The 20,748-nt window shown below is 47.7% G+C and overlaps 1 protein-coding gene across 1 annotated transcript; it reads right to left on the bottom strand.

The window, feature by feature from the left end:
* Positions 1-257: 257 nt before the first annotated feature.
* On the bottom strand, positions 258-20,290 carry VSIG2 (V-set and immunoglobulin domain containing 2). Its single transcript, XM_019490122.2, has 6 exons — positions 20,043-20,290; positions 14,535-14,742; positions 13,631-13,789; positions 10,882-11,001; positions 2,433-2,580; positions 258-667 (listed from the first exon to the last, which is right to left on the bottom strand). The coding sequence occupies exons 1-6, from the start codon at positions 20,160-20,162 to the stop codon at positions 526-528; spliced, it is 897 nt and encodes a 298-aa protein (XP_019345667.2). The 5' UTR covers positions 20,163-20,290; the 3' UTR covers positions 258-525.
* Between the last annotated feature and the right edge of the window lie 458 nt (positions 20,291-20,748).

The raw sequence follows: 20,748 nt of genomic DNA, 5'->3' as shown, positions 1-20,748 counted from the left end.
TGGCCCTCATGGCTCCCCATTAGCTCCACTTTCTTTTCTATCTGGTATTTCCCCATCTCCTTCTGGTTTCTGCTCCAGCTACACTGAGGTGCGTTTTAGTTGCGGGCACACATCTTGGTAGGTCTGAGTCCTGGGGCCAGGCAGAGCAGAAGGCAACAGCATCAAGAGACATATACACTCTCAATGCATTTGTGGGGAAATAGCCAAATAATAATTACGGAAACCCCTGCATCCTGAATGGTTAATAAGCCCTTTATGTCAGCCAATCAGAGAACACGGCTTTTCGTATTAAATGGTTATGATGAAATGTTGGAGGAAATACTACAAAACAAACAACACATCCAATGTGGGAAGTGCTGCCTAGGCAGACTGGAGGTCACAAAGGAAAGGTTCCTTGAAGTGGGTAAAACCTCCTTCTGCTGCAAATATGCCACAATAAAAAACTTAATTAATAACAAGAAAGAATGTAATATATCAAAAACAGCAGCAGTTCCTGAACAGAGCAGAAGCAAGCCCATCCCTGCCTCAGACAACGATGTTGAGTCTGGACTTGGTGGTGCTCGTGGACTCTGCCTGTGACGACGGCCGTTCCAGGAAGTGGGTTCCAGGGTCGCTCTCTCTCCTCTGCAAGGAGGTTTCCGTGATCCCTGGGGCAGTGGCATCCTCACTTTCACAGAAGAAAAAATCAATCAGTAATGTAGGCTTGGGACTTCAGCTGGCATAAAGCATCAGCAGACCTAATGCTGACTGCATATTCCCAAGACTGCTCATGTCCGCTCCTACTGGTAACGCCAGCCTCCTCAAACCCTTCTGCATTATCCTCTCTCCCTTCCATGTTTAAGGGTTCTGGAGACATGCAGGACAGAGCACTAGTGTATCACTAGCAAAGACAGTCTGTAAAGCTGGATTCAGCACCACTCAGCCATGTCCCTCTGCTTGCAGCTCCCACCCACTGGAGGTCTCATCACAGTGAACATGCCCCAGTCTATCTGCAGTACCAGCAGTCCCACACAACGAGCTCCCTGAACAATGCTGCCTCTGTGCACACTGCTCTAAATTTGCACCATTCAGCTGTGAATATGTTGGCCATAGTAGCAGGCTACTGAGCACCTCTGGCATTGCAGTCTTCCCCTGAACACTCACCAGCACAGCACCCTTCCCTGACAGCCAGCGTTTTTTGCCAGCAGACCCCCTGACAGCCAGTGTTCCCAGGGAAGTGGGGGCAGGTGAGAGTGCTGGTGCCCCCCCTGAGAGCGCCGGCTGGGGAGTGGGGGCGCCAGGAGACGTGGTCCCCCCACAGCTGACTGCGCTCACCCGGAAGCCACTTGCGGATTGGCTGGATTGGCTGCAGGGGACCGCCCCTCCTGGGTGTGGGGTCGCTGACTGGGGCAAATGCCCCCCCGACTCAGGAGGCACCAGTCGCCCATGCTGGGCACTCTCTGACTATCTCTCAGTGTTTGGTTGTTCGTTCTGTTTGCTACAAGTCTAACCAGCCACTCACATTCTCCTCTGGCTACAATGATGTCCATTGGATCAGCCACAGAGCAACAAGAATAAGAGGGAACAACAAAGCAGCGGACTGGCAAGACATTCATATTCCATCTCTCTCCAGCCCACAGTCTTTTTGGGCTCTAATGCCAGGCACACAGGGCTGTGCTCTTTGGACTATGCCCTGGACCTAGAAGGCATGTTATGCACACAGGGCCAACCCAGTCCTCAAAGAACTGTGGCTACAGTGGTCAGAGCTGGTATTAATAACAGCCAAGCTAGGAATCTGAAAGCTTGATCAGCTGCACTTGCCACCCCAAGATGAGCTCTTGCCCAATAGGCACAGGCACCTGGGAGCAGGATTAGAACAGGTGGGCTCTGTTAGCTGGAGCCAGAGCCTTTCCCTGCTAAGTTACAGGTGCAATCTCGGCTGTGTCAGTAGTGACCCAATGGGCTAGCAGGTTAGTAGCCAATGCCCAGTTCAGTGCCCTGAGGGCACCATGGAGTCATCCCCATGGAATTGATAACTTCTGCTAGCACCATCAGAAAAGAAGCTAAGCACTGCCTAGGCTGCTCCCCTCTCTGCCACATGTGGGACCCGGTCAGGGAGGAGGGAACGAGGAAGTTTGCACTGATGCTCCCTGGGCTGGGCCTGCCTTGTGGCTGATGGATTCCAGCCTCCAGAGCTGCTTCCCTAGTACCTTCCATGAGCACTACATTCATCTCCAATCCTTCACAAGACCTCCCACAAGCCAAATCTGAAGCTCTCCCCTAGTCTGTGTGCATGCTGTCTTGCCAGCTCAGTAATAAGCATCTGCCTTCATATGCCCCAGACTTATCATTTATGCTCTGATATGCATGGGTTTATGCACAGGGTGTTAGAGCCCCTCCTGCTTTAGTAAGGTGAAAGCTGTGGACAGTGAAGTGGTGTCAGAGGTTCTAACCTTATTTCATTCCCGTTGTAAGTGGATTGGGAATCCTTCTTGTCCCTCTTTCTGTACTGTAACAAATAGACAATAATCACTGCGAACAGGAAGAAGGCCAGGAGGACTCCTATGACAGCTCCCACGATCACTCCAGCTTTTGCAGTACCTATTGGAAACAAATTCACTCAATAGGCAGAGGTTGGCTCACCAGGAGACTATGGCTTTTCCACCCCCTTAAACTACATTTTTGTAATTAACTCTTTAGCAGTCAAGATTTGTCCTTAATGACACACACAATATATCCAAAAACAAGTGAAGCATATAAGGGTCACATTTTCAATTGTTTGTATATTAATCCTAGGAGGCTGGGTAAGAAACAAGAGGAGTCAGAGACACACATGTATGAGAGGGAACATATGGTGGATATTACTGAGACTTAGTGGGATAAGTCCTATAAATGGGGCACTAAAATTGATGGCTACAACTTATCCAGTGAAGATGGAATGAGAAAAACCATGGGAGGCAGTGGCACTTCATGTCAGAGGCAATCTTTCCATTGGCAGAATAATAGACAATCCTGAAACACAGGACTTCAGATGTCTATGGATCAGAGGCAAGCCAGATTCTTTGGGCAGATGAATCAGAGTTCAGCTAGTAAAAGTAAAATTGAGGTGTTGGTTACAGACCATCAAGCCTCAGAACAAGCTGCTTCTCAAGTATCTGTAAATAATGTGCTGGAAGAAAAACAGCATTTTGTGGGATGACTTCAAGCTGGGGAATGTTTTCTGGAAGTAGCATATGAACAGTAACAACACATCCTTAGCATTTCTAGATTAAGCATAGATGAGCAATATTGGAGATAATTCTGATGGGCAAAAACGAGTTAACTGCTGCCTTAAAAGTCATCTGCTGCTTAGGTACCAATGCTTGTGATCCAGTTACATTTCCTTTGTACAAACCAAATATGGCATCAACCCACTGCTGATGTTTGAAATTCTAAACAATAAAAGGGCTAATATTCCAAAGCTTAAAGTAGTTGTTGGCCTAACCAACCAGTAATGCCAATTTAAAGTGGGAATTGTCAAAGGAAAGCTGGAAATGGTCTATGGACATCTGATGGGGCATGTCTACACTGGATGCTTAATGCTCAGAAGACTAATTCTAATGTGCATTAGCGCGTTACGGCAAAAGCCAGGCTAGTGGGCTAACGCGCAGTAGAATTAGTCTACTGCACACTAAGTACCATAAAAAGACTGTGTGCTGGTGCTACTGCACACCAGTTACCGGACATTTAATTAGTACCTCATATTAGAGGTACTAAAGGTGCAGTAACAACAGCACATTAATACACGTATAGACACGACCACTGAATACCTGAAATCTAGTATTTCACAGATACAATAAAAGTCACTCTGGGCAAGAAGCCATTCTGGCTCAAAGGAGATGTGGAAGAAGCAATAAAACATAAGATAATAATAATGGTAATGCTATCCTAAGGATAGAAAAGAAGGGAAGTGGGTGGCAATGATTATAAGTTACTGGTAAAAAGGGCAGGTGACTGGTAAAGGAAGCCAAAGGAATTAATGACATGCGAATGCCTGATGAAGTTAAAGGTAAGAAAGTGGTAGCTTTTCCCCATGAAAGAGCTGGCTGAGGCCATGCAGCGAGTCAGAGCCAAGATTAGAACTCAAAGCCTCCCAGCTCTGCCCTCAGTGGTCCTAGTGACTCTGCCAGCCGACAGCGGACCTCTTGTACTAGACAGTCATGCTGTGGTAGTTACCTGCTGTACCCCATCCCTTTTGCTCAGGGTCTCTCTCATGAGACCTATTTTGTGTGATGTATGAGTTCTATTTTAGCAGATGGTCAGTCACTGAACCTGGAGCAAGAAAAGACCTATTAAATCATATAGGGGCATTTCTGAATATCCTGTCCTTTGAGTTAAAGGTTCCTGTGAAGCAGCTACCCACCCTTGCTAAGTAGAAGCTTCTATAATCAAGCACTCTCTTTCTCATTGAGATGGATATTCACACCTGAAATTTCCCTTTCCTTAAATGTATTCCCTTGCTTCTAGTTCTGTAGCTTTGTTCTCTCTCACTCCACCTCCCCCCCCCCCATAATTCCTATGAAGCCTTGATATTTACACCCTTCAAACACATGCAGATGGCTATCAAGTTCTCCTTTTAGTCATGTAGTCAAGCTGTGAAGCCAGCTAACAGGGGAGCTGTCAGTGGATGAGAACTAATTAAAACAGGGAGCCTGACCCAAGTGGGAGCCATGTGCCAAATGAAGAAACAGGAAGAAATTAGTGGAGGAGGGAGTTAGAAGCAAAACCTGCAGCACACTCCTTAGATGGAAGCGGACAGCAGACGGGGATCCCCAGGCCAGAAGGATCCTCAGCACTAGCACCTTCTGAGCCTGGATTCACCTAGCTATCAGTCATTCCTGATCCCTTCTTGGACAGAGCCCCAAATCCTGGCCAGAACCTCAGTCCGTATAAATCAGCTACGCTGACTTCAGTGGAGCCACACCAGCTTACATGACATGACTACCTGGCCTCAGACTGCCGCCCCAGACTGCGCCCCCGCCCTGCCTGAAAAGGTGATGTTGGAGACAAGACTGCCCAAGAAAAATGCACGCTGCTAACTGGAGAGATTCCTGGTCAGGGGTGCCCATGCTCAACTAGGGGCTATGGACATTTCTCTATGCTGGACCTGGGACCACTGAAAAGCACATCTACCCCCTCACTCCTGCTCAGCACGGGCCAAGTCCAGGAAACAAGGCAGTTGTGTTACAGCTACTCTGAGTGTGTGCTGAGAAGTGTGCCCAAGATTGGGAGCCCAAGAGAGGTGCTGGGTCCACCACCTAATGCCTATGCTTTGGTGCATGCCGAGGTGGAACAAGCGGGTGAGATGTGCTTCCCAGCAGTATGCTTTCAGCACAGAGACAGTGCAGACAAGTCCTGTGCTACCTGGGAACATGCTGTAGAGCAGCCATGGGATGGCAGCCAGACTGCACAGTACATAGACAGATGCAGATTTCCTGGAGAGGCAGATCAGAGAGAGTTCCCAGGGAACCTTGCACAATAGCTTGGATTGTAGAGAATTAGAGAAGTAGGCTGAGTATGAGCCACTAGATGGTACCAAAGACCCATGGAGAGGGTCTGAGCTGGAGAAGAATCAGCTCTGAGTCAGGAGATCAAGGATTAGAATAGATAGAGCACACAAAATAGAAGAGAGAACTGTGCAAGAAGTACATACATGTTTCTCTACCTTTTGCCTGTCCTCCAGCTAGGAGACAGCAGGGTACAGTATGCATGCCTGAGACAGACTACCATTTTTAGCAAGCAGAAAACCATCTCTAGATGCTGATGGGCTTGCTGGTTCCTGTTTGTCTTGTGCATTTGGGACAGTGCAGCTCAGGAGACCTCTGCTTTTGTCCCTACCTGGCAGCCAGTCTGGGCTTTTGTTTGGTTTGGAACCTACATTTTGTCTCTTCTTCTCTGGGCACAGATCAGGTATCCATGCTCACTCCTTTTGACAAAGGAATGGCAATGAGCTACTTCTGGGACAGGCCTGACAGGAACTGAGATTATCTGCTGCTCAAACTTGTATTGGAATTTGTACATCAAAGTTCAGTTCTATCATGCCAGTGTTTGGAGTTGCAGGTGAAGTGCTATGGCAGCATCAGTACTCCTATTGACAATGCCCCTGTATGGTTATTGTCCACATGCTGCAACCAGAACAAGCAGGGCATAACAGCCAGGCATGGTTATGGCAGGAGCCTCAGGGAGTATGGACAGCCAGAGTGGTAGGAAGAGAAATAGCAAAATGGTATAAAAGCCAAGGACGGGTAAAGAATTGGAGGGGGAAGTAATCAATGGCACAAAAGCAGGTGAGAGAACAAAGCAGTTGTGGAGGCCCTAAGACAAGAAGAATTATGGATGCCCCAGAAAATTCATCAATATGGTTCGACAGCACCATGACAGCATAATGGCATGCGTACTTGTGAATAGCAAATGCTCTGACTCCTTTCCAGTTACAAATGTGTCATGCAGGGTTGTGTGCTCACACCTACCCTCTTCAGCATGGTATTCTCTCATGGCATTCTCTGCCATGCTGTTGGATGGCTTCCAAGGCAATGACCTTGGTATGAAGATCAGGTACCATTTTGATTGAGATATCTTCAACCTATGCAGGCTCCAAGCGAGCTCCAAAGTCCAGACAGCCACGCTTCACAACTTCCTCTTCGCTGATGACTGTGCATTATCCGCAGGCTCACAGGCTGACGTGCAACGGTCCATGGATCTATTCCCATCAGCTTGCGACAACTTCAGACTCACTATTAACACGAAGAAGACTGAAGTGATGTTTCAACCTGTGCCTGGCACAACACCCCAGGAACCATATGCCTCAGGTAAAGGCCAACAACTGTCAATGGTCGACAAGTTTGTCTGTCTAGGCAGCATGCTCTCCTGTGCTGTCCACATGGATGATGAAGTCAATGAAAGACTAGCAAAAGCTAGTGTGGCCTTCGGCAGACTCTGTACGTCGGTCTGGGACCACAGAGGCATCAGAATGTCGACAAAATTGAAGGTATACAAAGCCATCATTCTCCTGAGCCTCCTCTACGCCTGAGAAACCTGGACCGTTTACCAGTGTCATGTCAAGAAACTAAACCACTTCCACCTGTGCTGCCTGTGAAAGGTACTAAAGATCAAGCGGTAGGACAAGATTCCAGACACCGAGGTGCTCAGAAGATCAGCTTTCCCAGTGGTCACACTCTACTGAAACTGGTGGCCACCTCTCCAGAATGCCCAACACTTGCCTGGTGGAGAAAATCTTCTACAATGAACTGTCAAATAGAGTATGCCATCCAGAACGCAGCACTGGCCTTCAAACAGCAACGCACGGCAGAAGCAATGAGGAAATGCATGGCTAGGAAAATGAAAACCTGTTGTACCCAGTCCTCATCACTTTCCTGACCCTGCTGCAGCAGATTGTTCACCTACATACCCACGCAACCTAACCTCCGTTCACCACCCCCTCCTTTCCCTTTCCTCTCTCTCTTTTCTCTTTTTTCCTTTTTTTTCCTTTTCTCTCTTCTCCCCCCACCCATCCCCCCCTCTGATGCGCTTGTCTTTGCCCTCAAAGGACAACAACACAAGACTTAGCCAGAAAAAAGCCAAAGGTTATTTTGACATGACCAGGTATCATCACTGTGAAGGAGGCAGACATCAGGAGGAGGAGGAGATGGCAATAGGACAGCAGCTGTAAAGAGTCCCTTCCAGGGGCTTATTGGAGGAGGTGCTGAACACCAGCACAGACCCCTGACCACTAGCTGGAGGCAGCCACTCACTACTACCTCTGGTGGTCGGAGCAGGAAATTCTCAAGCATTTTAATGGAAGCCCCTGGGAAGCCCTAGTCATGATCAGACTGTAAAAGCTTTCTAGAGTGGATTTGGTCATTTACCTTCACTATATTATGCACCTTCCAGAGGGTAATATTAATGTGTTGCCATGGTGAAAAGCTGCCTCAAAAATCTAGCAGCTTTAAATAAATCTCCCATTGAGCTACAAACCCCTCCATTATAGTGTGTTTTAATGGCCAGCCTAAGATAGAATATGTCTATATACATGATGGTTTGGGGTCAGCTTCAATTCTCTGTCAGACTCATGACACAGTTACTAGCTATTCATAGGGAGCAAGCCAGGAGTGACATTCTCAGAGAAGGCAACATTTCCTTTTGTTTAGCAGCTCTCCAGGCTAACCTGCGCATTCTTGTAAGAGCCCAGATATTCTGCAACTTTTAATTTGTCCCCAAATTTTCCAGGTTAATGTCTATAAGACTGACACAACAAAAGAGTCTGTTTGATTGACCTTGGTCAATTATGTATATGTTACTCCTGGCATTAAATAAAGGCCAATACAGGAAAATCTTCTTAAAATATTATGGGTCACATCATCCCCTTTCCTAAAATTGGGCACTTTTACACATACTCCAGGTGTGAGGGTAGGGGATGGTGCTTTAATTAAAGCAGCCCTGAGAGCCGCTCTAATTAAAGAGCGGCAGAATTTCATGTATCAGCATCTCTGCCCTTAAAAATGGTGACAGGGACACTTGAACTAAAGCTTGTTCACTTGCTGCCATTTTTAACCGCAGGCACGCTGATACCCCAGATGCAGGAGGCTGCTGGAGCACAGTAATTACCATGGTCCAGCAAACTTGATTAATCAGCTGAGTCATGTTCAGCCTAATCGAGTCTGCTCTGACATATTGTAATTACAGTGTGTCGGAGCAGCCTCCCTTCTCATGTACAGGCACTGTCTGGACTAGGAGATTTGCACCTGTCACTCCATCATGGCTTAGAACACGGGTGGGCAAAATGCGGCCCACGGGCCGGATGCAACCCACCATGCCAGTCTATCTGGCTCATGGGGCCCCTAAAAAATTTAGAAAATTAATATTTATCTGCCCCTGGCTGTCTGTCATGTGGCCCTTGATGGCTTGCCAAAACTCAGTAAGCAGCCCTCCGCCCAAAATAATTGCTCGTCCCTGGCTTAGAACTTGCTTTCCCAATGGAAGAACTGAGTGGGTGGGTACAGGTGAGCCCCACAACCCTTTGCCATCTTGAGATATGCACAGACTTTAAATTATGCGCAGAAGTCTGTGGCTTCTGCCTCACTTCCAGGTACTGCCTTCCTCTGTAACAGCCTGGCTGCCATAGGCAACCTGCTAGCTTTGTGGGAACAGGGCTGAAGAGCGGAAGCTCTTAACTGGTTCCCTGTACATCCAAACCATTCAATTTTATCTCTGCCTCCTTCCAGGACTTTATAGGTAGTGCTGGTCCCATGTTACCCCTCCTCTTCCAACAGTGCATAATCTATCAGTACTTTAATCTTCTGATCCCCTGTGAGGACTGATGTAAGCAAGGAGGCCTTAGCAAAATGCCCAGGAAAAAGCCAACCTGCTTAATGGGTTTTTTGCATCAGTTTTTCACCAATCCCAAGGGACAGCCCTGCTCAATAAGGTATGGAACAGCCAGGGTGAGGGAGAATTGTTACCCTTCATCAATGTAGACCATATGAAGGAACACCTTAAGAGGCTGGACACCTTCAAGTCAACTGGCCCAGACAGATTAAACCCAAGGGTACTTAAGGTGCTGGGAGGCATCATAGCTCAGCCACTGGCACGGTTCTTCAAGAACTTGTGGCCCTCAGGTGAAGTGCCCAAAGACTGGAAGAAGGCCAATGTGGTGCCTATCTTCAAGAAAGGGAGGAAAGTAGATCCAGGGAACTACAGGCCCATCAGCCGGACCACTATCCCGGGGAAGATCTTGGAAAAAATTATCAAAGGGACCATTCTTGACAAACTGGCTGATGGCAACATCCTGAAGGATAGCGAGCATGGGTTTGCTGCAGGTAGGTCTTGCCTGACCAATCTCATCTCCTTCTGTGACCAGGCAACATATTTTACCTGGACAAGGGAGAAGAGATTGGTGTCATATATCTTGATTTAAAAGAAGCCTTCGATCTGGTGTCCCATGATTATCTCATGGAAAAATTGGCCAACCATGGCCTCGGCTATATCACAGTCCAATGACTGGGGAATTGGCTCTGAGGTCGGACCCAGAGAGTGGTAGTCGACAGAAGTAAATCATTGTGGTGCGCCATGACCAGTGGGGTCCCTGAAGGCTCCGTCCTTGGGCCTATACTCTTTAACATCTTTATTAATGATGTGGACATTGGTGTCAGAAGTGGACTGGCCAAGTTCGCCAATGACACCAAACTGGGGTAAAGTGTCCACACCTGAGGACAGGATGGATGATGATCCAGGCCGACCTAGATAGGTTCATAAAATGGGCAGATGAAAACCTGATGGTGTTCAACACCGAAAAATGCAAGGTACTCCACCTTGAGAAAAAAACCCCACAGCACGCTTATAGGCTCGGCAGTGCTATGGTTGCTAGCACCACAGCTGAATGGGACTTGGAGGTCATGAATGACCACAAGATGAATATGAGCCACCAATGCGATGTTGCAGCTGGTAAAGTGAGCAAAACTCTGACTTGTATCCATAGATGTTTCTCAAGCAAATTCCAGGATGTCATCCTCCCGCTTTACTAGGCCTTGGTGAGGCCGCAGCTGGAGTACTGCATCCAATTCTGGGCTCCACAGTTTAAAAAGGATGTGGAGAAGCTTGACAGAGTCCAGAGGAGAGCCATGCGTATGATCAGAGGGCAGGAGAACAGGCCTTATGATGAGAGGCTGACAACCATGGGACTCTTCAGCCTGGAAAAGTGCAGGCTCTGGGGGGGACTTGATGATCTTCCGAGGTCCCTTCCAGCCCTAATGTCTATGAATCTATGAATCTATGAAAACACCTGCAGAAAAGGGGTGGAGAAAGCACCTTGTAGGCAGAAGCTGCACCTAGACCCAAAGAGGCTGAAATAAATACAGATCATGTTACCAGTCACGTTGATGGTCACTTGGCAGCTGGCATGGCCAAACTCGTTGGAGGCAACACACTGGTAGGTCCCCGAAAAGGCCAGTGAGAGGTTGGTCAGCATCAGCGTCCCTGTTTTTTCATCTTTTAAGGAGGAAAACAACAAAATAATCCTTAGGGTCCTGACAGATATGCAGCTCCCTACTGTAACTCATGGTGCTCTACAGGAAGCACCACGAGTTACAGTGACCACCTCAACCTAACAGCTATTCTCTGTTGAGCCTGGTGGGGTGGGTTAAATCAAATTCCACTTTGGAGCCAGCTGGATGTCTGCAGCCTCTCTCCCTGAGCCCCACCCTGTCCCCCCAGCTCCGGTGCTTCAGAATGGGGCTTGGGGCCCAGCCTTGCTCCCAGGCAGGCTCCCTTCCCACTTTGGGGCGTCTTCATTTGGACCCTTATGTTATCAGGGTTCATTTTTCATATGGTTGGGCACTTTGAAAGCACTCTGTAGCTATGGACTTGTCAGGACATGGCTGTTGAACACTTTCAGGGGGCTGATTATGTGACAAATATCACTTCTGTTAGCGCCCTTGTAATGCCAGAGAAAGTTCCCTTTCCTGTTGTGCAATCAGAAGGTGTGGGCTCAGTTGGGCCTCTGAGCAGGGTGGTCATGCCAGCAGCTTACTCTATAGAGAAGGGATCTGTAAGCCCTGGGTTGTGTAAAAGAGGGCAAAAGTTGCAACAGGAGGAACCATGGCTATGGACACTCTAATTCCCCTCCCCCTCGGCAGATGTCCCTGTCACAGATACCAGAGGAAAACTCCAACTCCTGTGAGCAAGCAGCAAGCTACTCCCTTCACTACAGCTGGCCAGTGGAAGGAGACATGGTCACATGCGCTAGCCTGAGAGAAAGCCTGTTGGAGAAAGAGACTTGGTCTAAACATCAGCCTAAATAAGGCATGTGCTTTCAGGCCTCAGGGCTCAATGTTCTGGCATAAGGCTGCAAAGGCTGGAAAGGAATTAGCCCTTAGCATCAATAATTTTCTCTTCAGTCATGAAGCTTGTTACCAGTGAGAAAGAGGCTAAATACTGACGCTAATATTCTGTTTTGGTTAAAGCACTTCAGGTCTGTTGAGTATCCAGACAGAGAACATAAGAGCAGAAGCAATGCCCACAGGCATTTTGGCATGGACTTGATGAGGTGAGTTCTAGTAGGCTAATCACACTGTGGCTACCACAGCAAGGTAGCTGCTAAAGATAACCGTGCGCCCAGTGTACGGTGCAGTAGGGCTGTTACTGTACCATGCTCTAGTACTTCCAAAAGGTAGTACTAAAGCATGGCGCAGTAGCAACGTCGCCATATGGGCACTTTTCCACTTTTTAAATGCCATTGTAATTTCATTTGCCTGCAATAGACTCTGCCTGTAGATCAGTTCCAGGGTAACCTTATTTATTTAAGCATCTGTTCATGCCTTGATAGAGGAAGATGAGGAGTTGCTATGAAGTTTCAGAGCAGTCATTCTGTCCTTTGCTAAAATATCTTCCATGTAGTAAGAATTGGACTAGCTGAGAACTGAAACTTCATAGCAACTCCTCATCTTCCTCTATCAAGGCATGAACAGATGCTTAAATAAATAAAGTTACCCTGGAACTGATCTACAGGCAGAGTCTATTGCAGGCAAATGAAATTACAATGGCATTTAAAAAGTGGAAATATATTTATACGAGTTAAGGCTGAAAGGCATTCAGTAACATTTCCAAGGCAATAGCCTTGCCCTCCCACTCTCTCAACCCCAGAGATGAGACCTGGATTTTGGGCATGCTCAAAAGAAACATCTTGGGATGCTCTAAGGCAACCTCAGCACCTCAAGTGTGGTACTGCAGGCACCGCTAGGATGTCCCCACTGCCTCCTGTCCAGTGTTGACTGATGGGCAGGAGCGGATGGGTATGGCTTATTTCCCTAGCAGCATGACTGAGGATTCTGCTGCTGTGGTGCAGACTTACCCTCAGGGTCTGATCCTGAAAACCTGCCCATAATAACCAACACCGCTCCTCGTGCCAATACTTTAATTACAAGAAATCCCTTGTATTTTCTGGAATTATGTAAGATGAAATGTGCTTTCCTGCAGTATGGCATTTAGCTCTTAGATGTCTTTGCATGCTGTATAGCATTCTAGATAGTCTGTTGTTCCTGGTAAATAAGACAAAACGGAAATCAAACTATGTAGATACCTCTTTGTGTCTGTAGCTGGCTGCTATTTCCTTAATAAATACCTTCTGATTAACAGGACCTGTAACTTCATATCTTGTGATACCCATGAGAAACAGTTGGTGGGACTAGAATCTGATTTTTTCCTTAATTTCTGAAATATTCCTTTTGCTCTGGAGAGTTTTATGGGAGTTATAGGGACTTAAGCCAGACAGCATTTGGCCCCAGAAACCTGTGCAATTCACACCAGTGGAGGAGAGTGAATTTAGCTGTGTGTTTTATGATGGCCTACTTATTCCCAGTGTTGATCTTCTGGAGTTAGCCAGGATAAGGTGGGGAGGGGAAGGAGATCATCTGCATGTTTCAGATGTAAACTTATTGTTCCCAACCCTAAGCAGCTTTGTACACTTGGCTGGGTATTATTTTTTTTACCCTTCTCTCTAGCATCAGGCTTATATCTCAGCTGAAACCAGAATTCTGGGTTGACCCAATCCAGCCTGGTAGGTTTGTGTTTGTGCCTCTAAAAGATAAAGGCTCTTTAATGAGTGCCACTCACCACATACCTTGTACCATGTTGGCCAGTGGCAATGGTGTCTTGGAACCAATGTGTGACCAGGCATAAACTGGGCTGGGTACACCCTCGGCAGACTTGCAGGTCAGAGTGGCATCAGCCCCAACAGAAGCATATTCAGTCCCTTTACAAACAGGGGTAGAGGGAGGCACTGTAGGGAAATCAGGAGAGAAAATGAGATTGATGCAGTAGGAGACTATATAGGTAAAACTACACATGTGGCTGGGCCCCTGGCATAGCCATCACTGGAAAGCTTTGCAGTCACTTTGCCATCCCACTACTGACACTTTCTTTATCCCTGTGTTCAACCATGTTATGCTTCACCCCTTCTCTGCCATCTGCTTAGGCCTTTATGTGACTCTTGGCACACTACCTCAAAGCACCACACAAATGTGAATGATTTGGGAAAGCTCAAGAGATATCCCAGCCAGACACCATCCTCTCCTGCTCCTCCCACTTCAGATCCTTCTGCATGGTGAAGTCTTGCCTACTATGCCACAGGGGAGGGGATGCCCTAGGGGCATAATGGCAGGGGTGAGGGCTGGGATGGAGAGGGAGAGCCATGCTTTCACATGCCTCCTTTATTTGCTCCCCATATGTCAGTACCTTTCTGCTCCTGTGCCTTGCCCAGCCTCTGTGCTAGAACAAGGCTGGGAGGGGGTACCCACTAATGGGGCAATAAGCAGTGAGAGTGTTTCCTTTGGGCTCCAGCAGAAATTTTGAGGACTCAAAAGTGACAGGAGCAGATCAAAATGTCACTGTCTCCCAGCCCTAACAAGCATGAACTTTCAGGGATCAGCCTCACAGGACCTCCTCAGGACCTCTGAGAGGATTCCCTTTTAGTGGTAGTTCCCTGACAAGCAAGGTTGGACCCTTAGTAGCATTCATTGACTTACTCAGCACTGTGAAGTGTATGAGCCCTGAGCCACTGCCATAGAAGTCTGGGGGGCTGTTCACCTCACAGATGTACGTGCCAGCATCTGAAGGACGAACGTTGTCTAGTCTAATGGTTGCATCCCCCATGGTGGGAGGGTTCTGAACGAGACTCAGTCGGCTGGCCTGAGAGCCGAGCGTGTACGTCATGTTATTTGTGAAGTAGAGAATCTGCAGAAATGAGACAGTTTGTTTGGGGAAGCTTTAGAAATCTGGGGTGAACACAGCAGTATGCAATGAGGGAAGGGCTAAGAGCTAACTTGCCATCCAGCAGCATTTGTGTTGAATTAATCTCAAAGCACACAGCTTGGGAGAGTTAAGGTGAAAGCTGCAAGGACACACAATGACTAGGTGAAAGGCACACTAGAGAGAATGCTAAAGGGGATAAGGATAAACTAGAAGGGAAATGACATCAAAGGAGAGGCTGATCCAGCAGAGAGAGAACCCTCTGTTTATAGGGTGCTCAGACCAGCCCAGTACCACACAGAGCAACTTTTGCATTGCTTTAAAAAAGCCCTTATAGAATTTTACACACGGACAAAGAAAGAAAATAGTGAGGCATGAGACATAGAATAGGACAGTGCACATGAACAGGACCAAGAACTCATCCACAATGTACAATCTTCCAGTGGACCATCCCATCCATCCCATTTCTATGTGCAATGTACACACTGGAACTTAAGGGCAAGGGCATAAGACCTCCTCAGACACAGATCTGGGACTCTTCCTTCCAACCAATGCCACACTCGCTTACCAGATCTAACCTGAGAATGAGTATGGATTATAAAGTTACTGTCTGTATAAGGGGATTCATATATTATAAAGGGAAGCTAAGGACTTATTTGGGTGGCTAACAAAAATTTCCAGCCTTACTGGTAGAAGTTGGCACTTGGCCAGAGCTCAGTGCTTGCTGTAATCTGCCTTGGAGTCTGTGGTCTACCTCTCACACTACCAACTGTCTGCCTGCTTGATGTACTACCAAGTTCACAACAGTCCCTGGGGCCCAGTCACAAAGCAGATACTTAGAGTGTTGCTTCTCCAGCCCAGGGCTTGGTGTGGTATTTCACAATCACAGACTTTAAGGGATGAAAGAAGCATGGATCCTGCTTTTCACAACAGAGCTTCAACCTACTGTTCCTGTAACCAGCTATTCCAGAAAGGTGTCTTGATTTGAAGAATGGAAACTCCATCATGTCTCCTGGCATTATGTACTGATGATTAATCATCCACTCTGATGAATGCTGCATACTACATCTTGCTGTCCTGGGGGTTGGGGGGTGTTAATGTTAATCACTCAGCAGCTTCAAGCATTGGGTCAGATCAAAGGCCACAGGGACATGAACAAGCAAACCTCTTTCACCTGGTCTGTTCAGAGACAACCAGCCAGACAAGAACAAACAGGCCAAGGCCAAATCTGTAATCCAGGGTCCTCAGCTGGCCCCAAAAGATCTTCCCTGTTAGCCACTTATTTGCTGCAGTAGGCAGGCAGCTGACACATCCATCCTGACCTCCCCAATTTGCCAGACCAGCCACACCATGAGAAAATTGGGGCTGGAAGGGACCTCAGGAGGTCATCCAGTACAACCCCTGCTCAAAGCAGGACCATCCCCAACTATCTTCCTAAGCAAGGGACACGACAAGTCTCTCACTGGGGTTGTAGAGAGGCAGCAGCAAGGCGCCAGACTTCCATGCGTAGACCCTGAGGTGGTGCAGAGTCACTTGGAAGAACTGGATGCCTTTAAGTCGGCAGGCCCGGATGAGCTCCATCCCAGGGTGCTGAAGGCACTGGCCGACATCATTGCAGAGCCACTGGCAGGAATATTCAAACGCTCGTGGTGCACAGGCCAAGTCCCGGAGGACTGGAAAAGGGCCAACGTGGTCCCCATTTTCAAAAAGGGGAGGAAGGAGGACCCAGGCAACTATAGGCCAGTCAGTCTCACCTCCATCCTTGGCAAAGTCTTTGAAAAAATTATCAAGGCTCACATTTGCGAGAGCCCGGCAGGACAAATTATGCTGAGGGGAAACCAGCACAGGTTCGTGGCAGGTAGATTGTGCCTGACCAATCTAGTCTCTTTTTATGACCAGGTTACGAAACACCTGGACACAGGAGGAGGGGTGGATGTCGTATACTTAGACTTCAGGAAGGCCTTCGATATGGTATCCCACCCCATACTGGTGAACAAGTTAAGAGGCTGTGACGTGGATGACTGCACAGTCCGGTGGGTGGCGAATTGGCTAGAGGGCCGCACCCAAAGAGTCGTGGTAGATGGGTCGGTCTCGACCTGGAAGGGTGTGGGCAGTGGGGTCCCGCAGGGCTCGGTCCTTGGACCGATACTCTTTAATGTCTTCATCAGTGACTTGGACGAGGGAGTGAAATGTACTCTGTCCAAGTTTGCAGATGACACAAAGCTATGGGGAGATGTGGACACGCCGGAGGGCAGGGAACAGCTGCAGGCAGACCTGGACAGGTTGGACAAGTGGGCAGAAAACAACAGGATGCAGTTCAACAAGGAGAAATGCAAAGTGCTGCACCTAGGGAGGAAAAATGTCCAGCACACCTACAGCCTAGGGAATGACCTGCTGGGTGGCACAGAGGTGGAAAGGGATCTTGGAGTCCTAGTGGACTCCAAGTTGAACATGAGCCGGCAGTGTGACGAAGCCATCAAAAAAGCCAATAGCACTTTATCGTGCATCAGCAGATGCATGACAAATAGGTCCAAGGAGATGATACTTCCCCTCTATTGGGCGCTGGTCAGACCACAGTTGGAGTACTGCGTGCAATTCTGGGCGCCACACTTCAAGAAGGATGCGGATAACCTGGAGAGGGTCCAGAGAAGGGCCACTCGTATGGTCAAGGGCCTGCAGACCAAGCCCTACGAAGACAGACTAGAGAAACTGGACCTTTTCAGCCTCCGCAAGAGAAGGTTGAGAGGCGACCTTGTGGCTGCCTATAAGTTCATCACGGGGGCACAGAAGGGAATTGGTGAGTATTTATCCACCAAGGCGCCCCCAGGGGTTACAAGAAACAATGGCCACAAGCTAGCAGAGAGCAGATTTAGATTGGACATTAGGAAGAACTTCTTCACAGTTCGAGTGGCCAGGGTCTGGAACAGGCTCCCAAGGGAGGTGGTGCTCTCCCCTACCCTGGGGGTCTTCAAGAGGAGGTTAGATGGGCATCTAGCTGGGGTCATCTAGACCCAGCACTCTTTCCTGCTTATGCAGGGGGTCGGACTCGATGATCTATTGAGGTCCCTTCCGACCCTAACATCTATGAATCTATGAATCTATCTCAATCCAGCCAAGGCTTTATCTAGGCAGGTCTTAAAAACTTCTGAAGATGGAGATACCACAGCCTCTCTAGGTAACCTGTTCCAGTGTTTTACTACCTTCCTAGTGAGAAAGTTTTCCTAGTATCTAAAGTAAACTTCCCTTGTTGCAACTTAAGACCATTGCTTCTTGTTCTGTCATCTTCCACTACTGAGAATAGTCCAGCTCCATCCTTTTTTGAACCCTGCTTCAGGTAGTTGGAGGCTGCTATTAAATCCCCTGTCAGTCTTCTCTTCTCTAGACTAAATAAGCCCAGTTCCCTCAGCCTGTCCTCAGAAATCGTGTGTCCCAGCCCCCTAACCATTTGCATTGCCCTCCACTGGACTTTCTCCACTTTGTCCACATCCTTTCTGAAGTGGGGGGCCCAAAACTGGACACAGTACTCCAGATGTGGCCTCACCAGTACTGAATAGAAGGGAATAATCACTTCCTTTGTTCTGCTGGCAATTGTCCTACCAATGCAGCCCAGTATGCCGCTAGCCTTCTTGGCAACAAAGGCACACTTGGCTCATATTCAGCTTATCGTCCAGGTCCTTTTCTGCAGGAAATTGGACCGTAGCTTGTACTGGTGCATGAGATTGTTCTGCCCTAAGTGCAAGATTCTGCACTTGTCCTTATTAAATCTCATGAGATTTCTTTTAGGCTAATCCTCCAATTTGTCTAGGTCTCTTTGAATCCTAACCCTACCCTCCAGCATAACCCTATTCCCCCAACCCTATTCCCCCCAGCTTGGTGTCATCTGCAGACTTGCTGAGGGTGCACTCTATGCCATTTTCCAGGTCATTGATGAAAATATTGAACAAAACTGGCCCCAGGACTGACCCCTAGGACACTCCACTTTATACCAGCTGCCAACTAGCCATCAAGTCACTGACTACCTCTGAGCCTGATGCTCCACCCAGTTTTCTATCCACCTTACAGTCCATTCATCCAGCCCGTACTTCCTTAGCTTGCCTGCAAGAATGTCGTGGGAGACTGTATCAAAAGCCTTGTGGGGGGGGGAGGGGAGTGTGAATGTGTGGGTGGGTAGCTGGCATGCATGAGAGGAGATAAGAAAATGAGGAGAGAGATATTAGTACTGTTGTTTAACACAAAACTACAAAGACTGCAGTATTGAGCATGGTATAAGTATGTGTATAGAGCAGAATAAAATAAAACTGTTGTATGAAAGGCCACAGGGGGTGATCACTAGTTTGATCCATTATGAGCATTCCTGTGATTCATAGTTGCCTTCTTTGTCACATTAAGCATTTCATAGGCATTGATGGATTTGTGACCACAGAATCTCTGACAGCTTGGGAAGTGTCTTCCCTGATATGCAGGTGGGAAAATGAGTCACAGAGAGGAACGGACTTGCCAAAGGTGACATGGGAAGCCTGTGGCAGAAGCAGGTATGGAACCTAGATAGCATAAACTTCAGCTGAAGGCTTTAATCATAAAACTGTCCTTTGCCTCCATGGATCCCACTGGCTGTTTTCATTAGGTTTCTGAGACAACAGTGCCATCATGCAGGCAACTCAGCACCAGCCAAGCAACTATCATTCTTACTGCATTATTGCATCTACCTCTGACCCCCTGCCTTCCCTAGACTCCTTGGCCAATCCTGGTTCCAGCCCTAAGAGGGGGTGAGTAATTTCACTGATACCAATGCTAGCGCAGGGACAAGTCACTCAGACCCAAGGACCTCTTCATGCTGGCAGCATCCCCAAGACTCAGTCAAATTAGAGCCAAGCAAAAACCCTACCATTATTTCCATTAGAACATTTTAATCATATTGACTTGGCTCAAGGAAAGTTTTGGGAACAAAACAAAGATTTCAGTGCAAAGTCCTTTTTTAATTGGAAAAATTGGAAACTTCTGAAAATAGTTTGGTTTGAATGAATTGGTTAAAAAATATTGACTAGTGCTGATGAAAAGGTCCCCCTGGCTTGTTCCTGTTGTCCTATAATGTTACAGGCAAACCAGCAGTTCAGCGGGGAGCTATAAACTTCACTAACCTCCTTCATCATCTCTTTCCCACCCTGGCAGAGTTTTGAATTCCCCCCATCTGGCTTGTCCTGGGCTGGAAGAAAGAATACTTTAGAGACAACCTCTGGAGCAACCCCCATGTCCCAAGGCTCCAGCCCCTGTCCCCTGTCCCTCACCTGTTTCCCCATCTCTGGTGCTGTTGAGATTGGTGCAAACCTCCACTCCAGTATGAAGTTCTTGTTGACTGAAGTTTTATAGTGACAGGGAAGTTTCACGCTGGAGCCTTGCTCCTGCATCACTTGGTTTGTTGGTACTGTCACCTCCACGCATGGCCCAGAATCTGTTCAGGAGAAAAAATGGTTCCATCATCTCTAGCATGCCACTGCACATCTGCTGCAGACTCCTCTCCAGCTTCCACGGCTGCAGCCTCCTGCCCCCACACTCTTTCCACATGCTGCTCCAAACATAGTCTTCTTGCTCATTGCTTTTATGAGTTTCGTCTCCAGTGCTCTCCCCTGACTGCATTTTCCACTGCATCAGATGAACATCAGAGGAATAGGCCAAAGGGTTTGGAGGTCAACTCACATGAGGAAAGGATGAGGGAGCAAGGTGTGTTTAGTTTGGAGAAAAGGAGATTAAGAAGTGGTGGACTGTTGCTGTAACCATGATGTGCAAGAAACAATGCTTTTGGAAATATGCAAGAAACAACGCTTTTGGTGATCTCTTTTATTGAACAAATGTGGGGACTTCTTGCTTCTTCCTCAGAACTGAGGCAGGGTGCTCTGTGCCCCAAAGCTTGTCTAACATCTCTCTCAAGTATATATTGATCCAATAAAAGAAATCACCACAAAACCTTGCTTCCCTCAGCTTAAGGGACATTTT

Source organism: Alligator mississippiensis, chromosome 16 (assembly GCF_030867095.1).
Source record: "Alligator mississippiensis isolate rAllMis1 chromosome 16, rAllMis1, whole genome shotgun sequence".
NCBI lineage: Eukaryota > Metazoa > Chordata > Crocodylia > Alligatoridae > Alligator > Alligator mississippiensis.
Note: the sequence above shows the minus strand (reverse complement) of the source record. Positions and strands in the feature narration are given on the sequence as shown.

Excerpts from the sequence above, each read along its gene's own strand:
- VSIG2 (XM_019490122.2), bottom strand. The coding sequence starts at position 20,162 with ATGCAGGAGCAAGGCTCCAGCGTGAAACTTCCCTGTCACTATAAAACT. Across the intron at positions 11,002-13,630 it reads ACTGGCCAACATGGTACAAG|ATGAAAAAACAGGGACGCTG; the intron begins GTATGTGGTGAG and ends CCTCCTTAAAAG. Across the intron at positions 668-2,432 it reads TACAACGGGAATGAAATAAG|TGAGGATGCCACTGCCCCAG; the intron begins GTTAGAACCTCT and ends CTTCTGTGAAAG.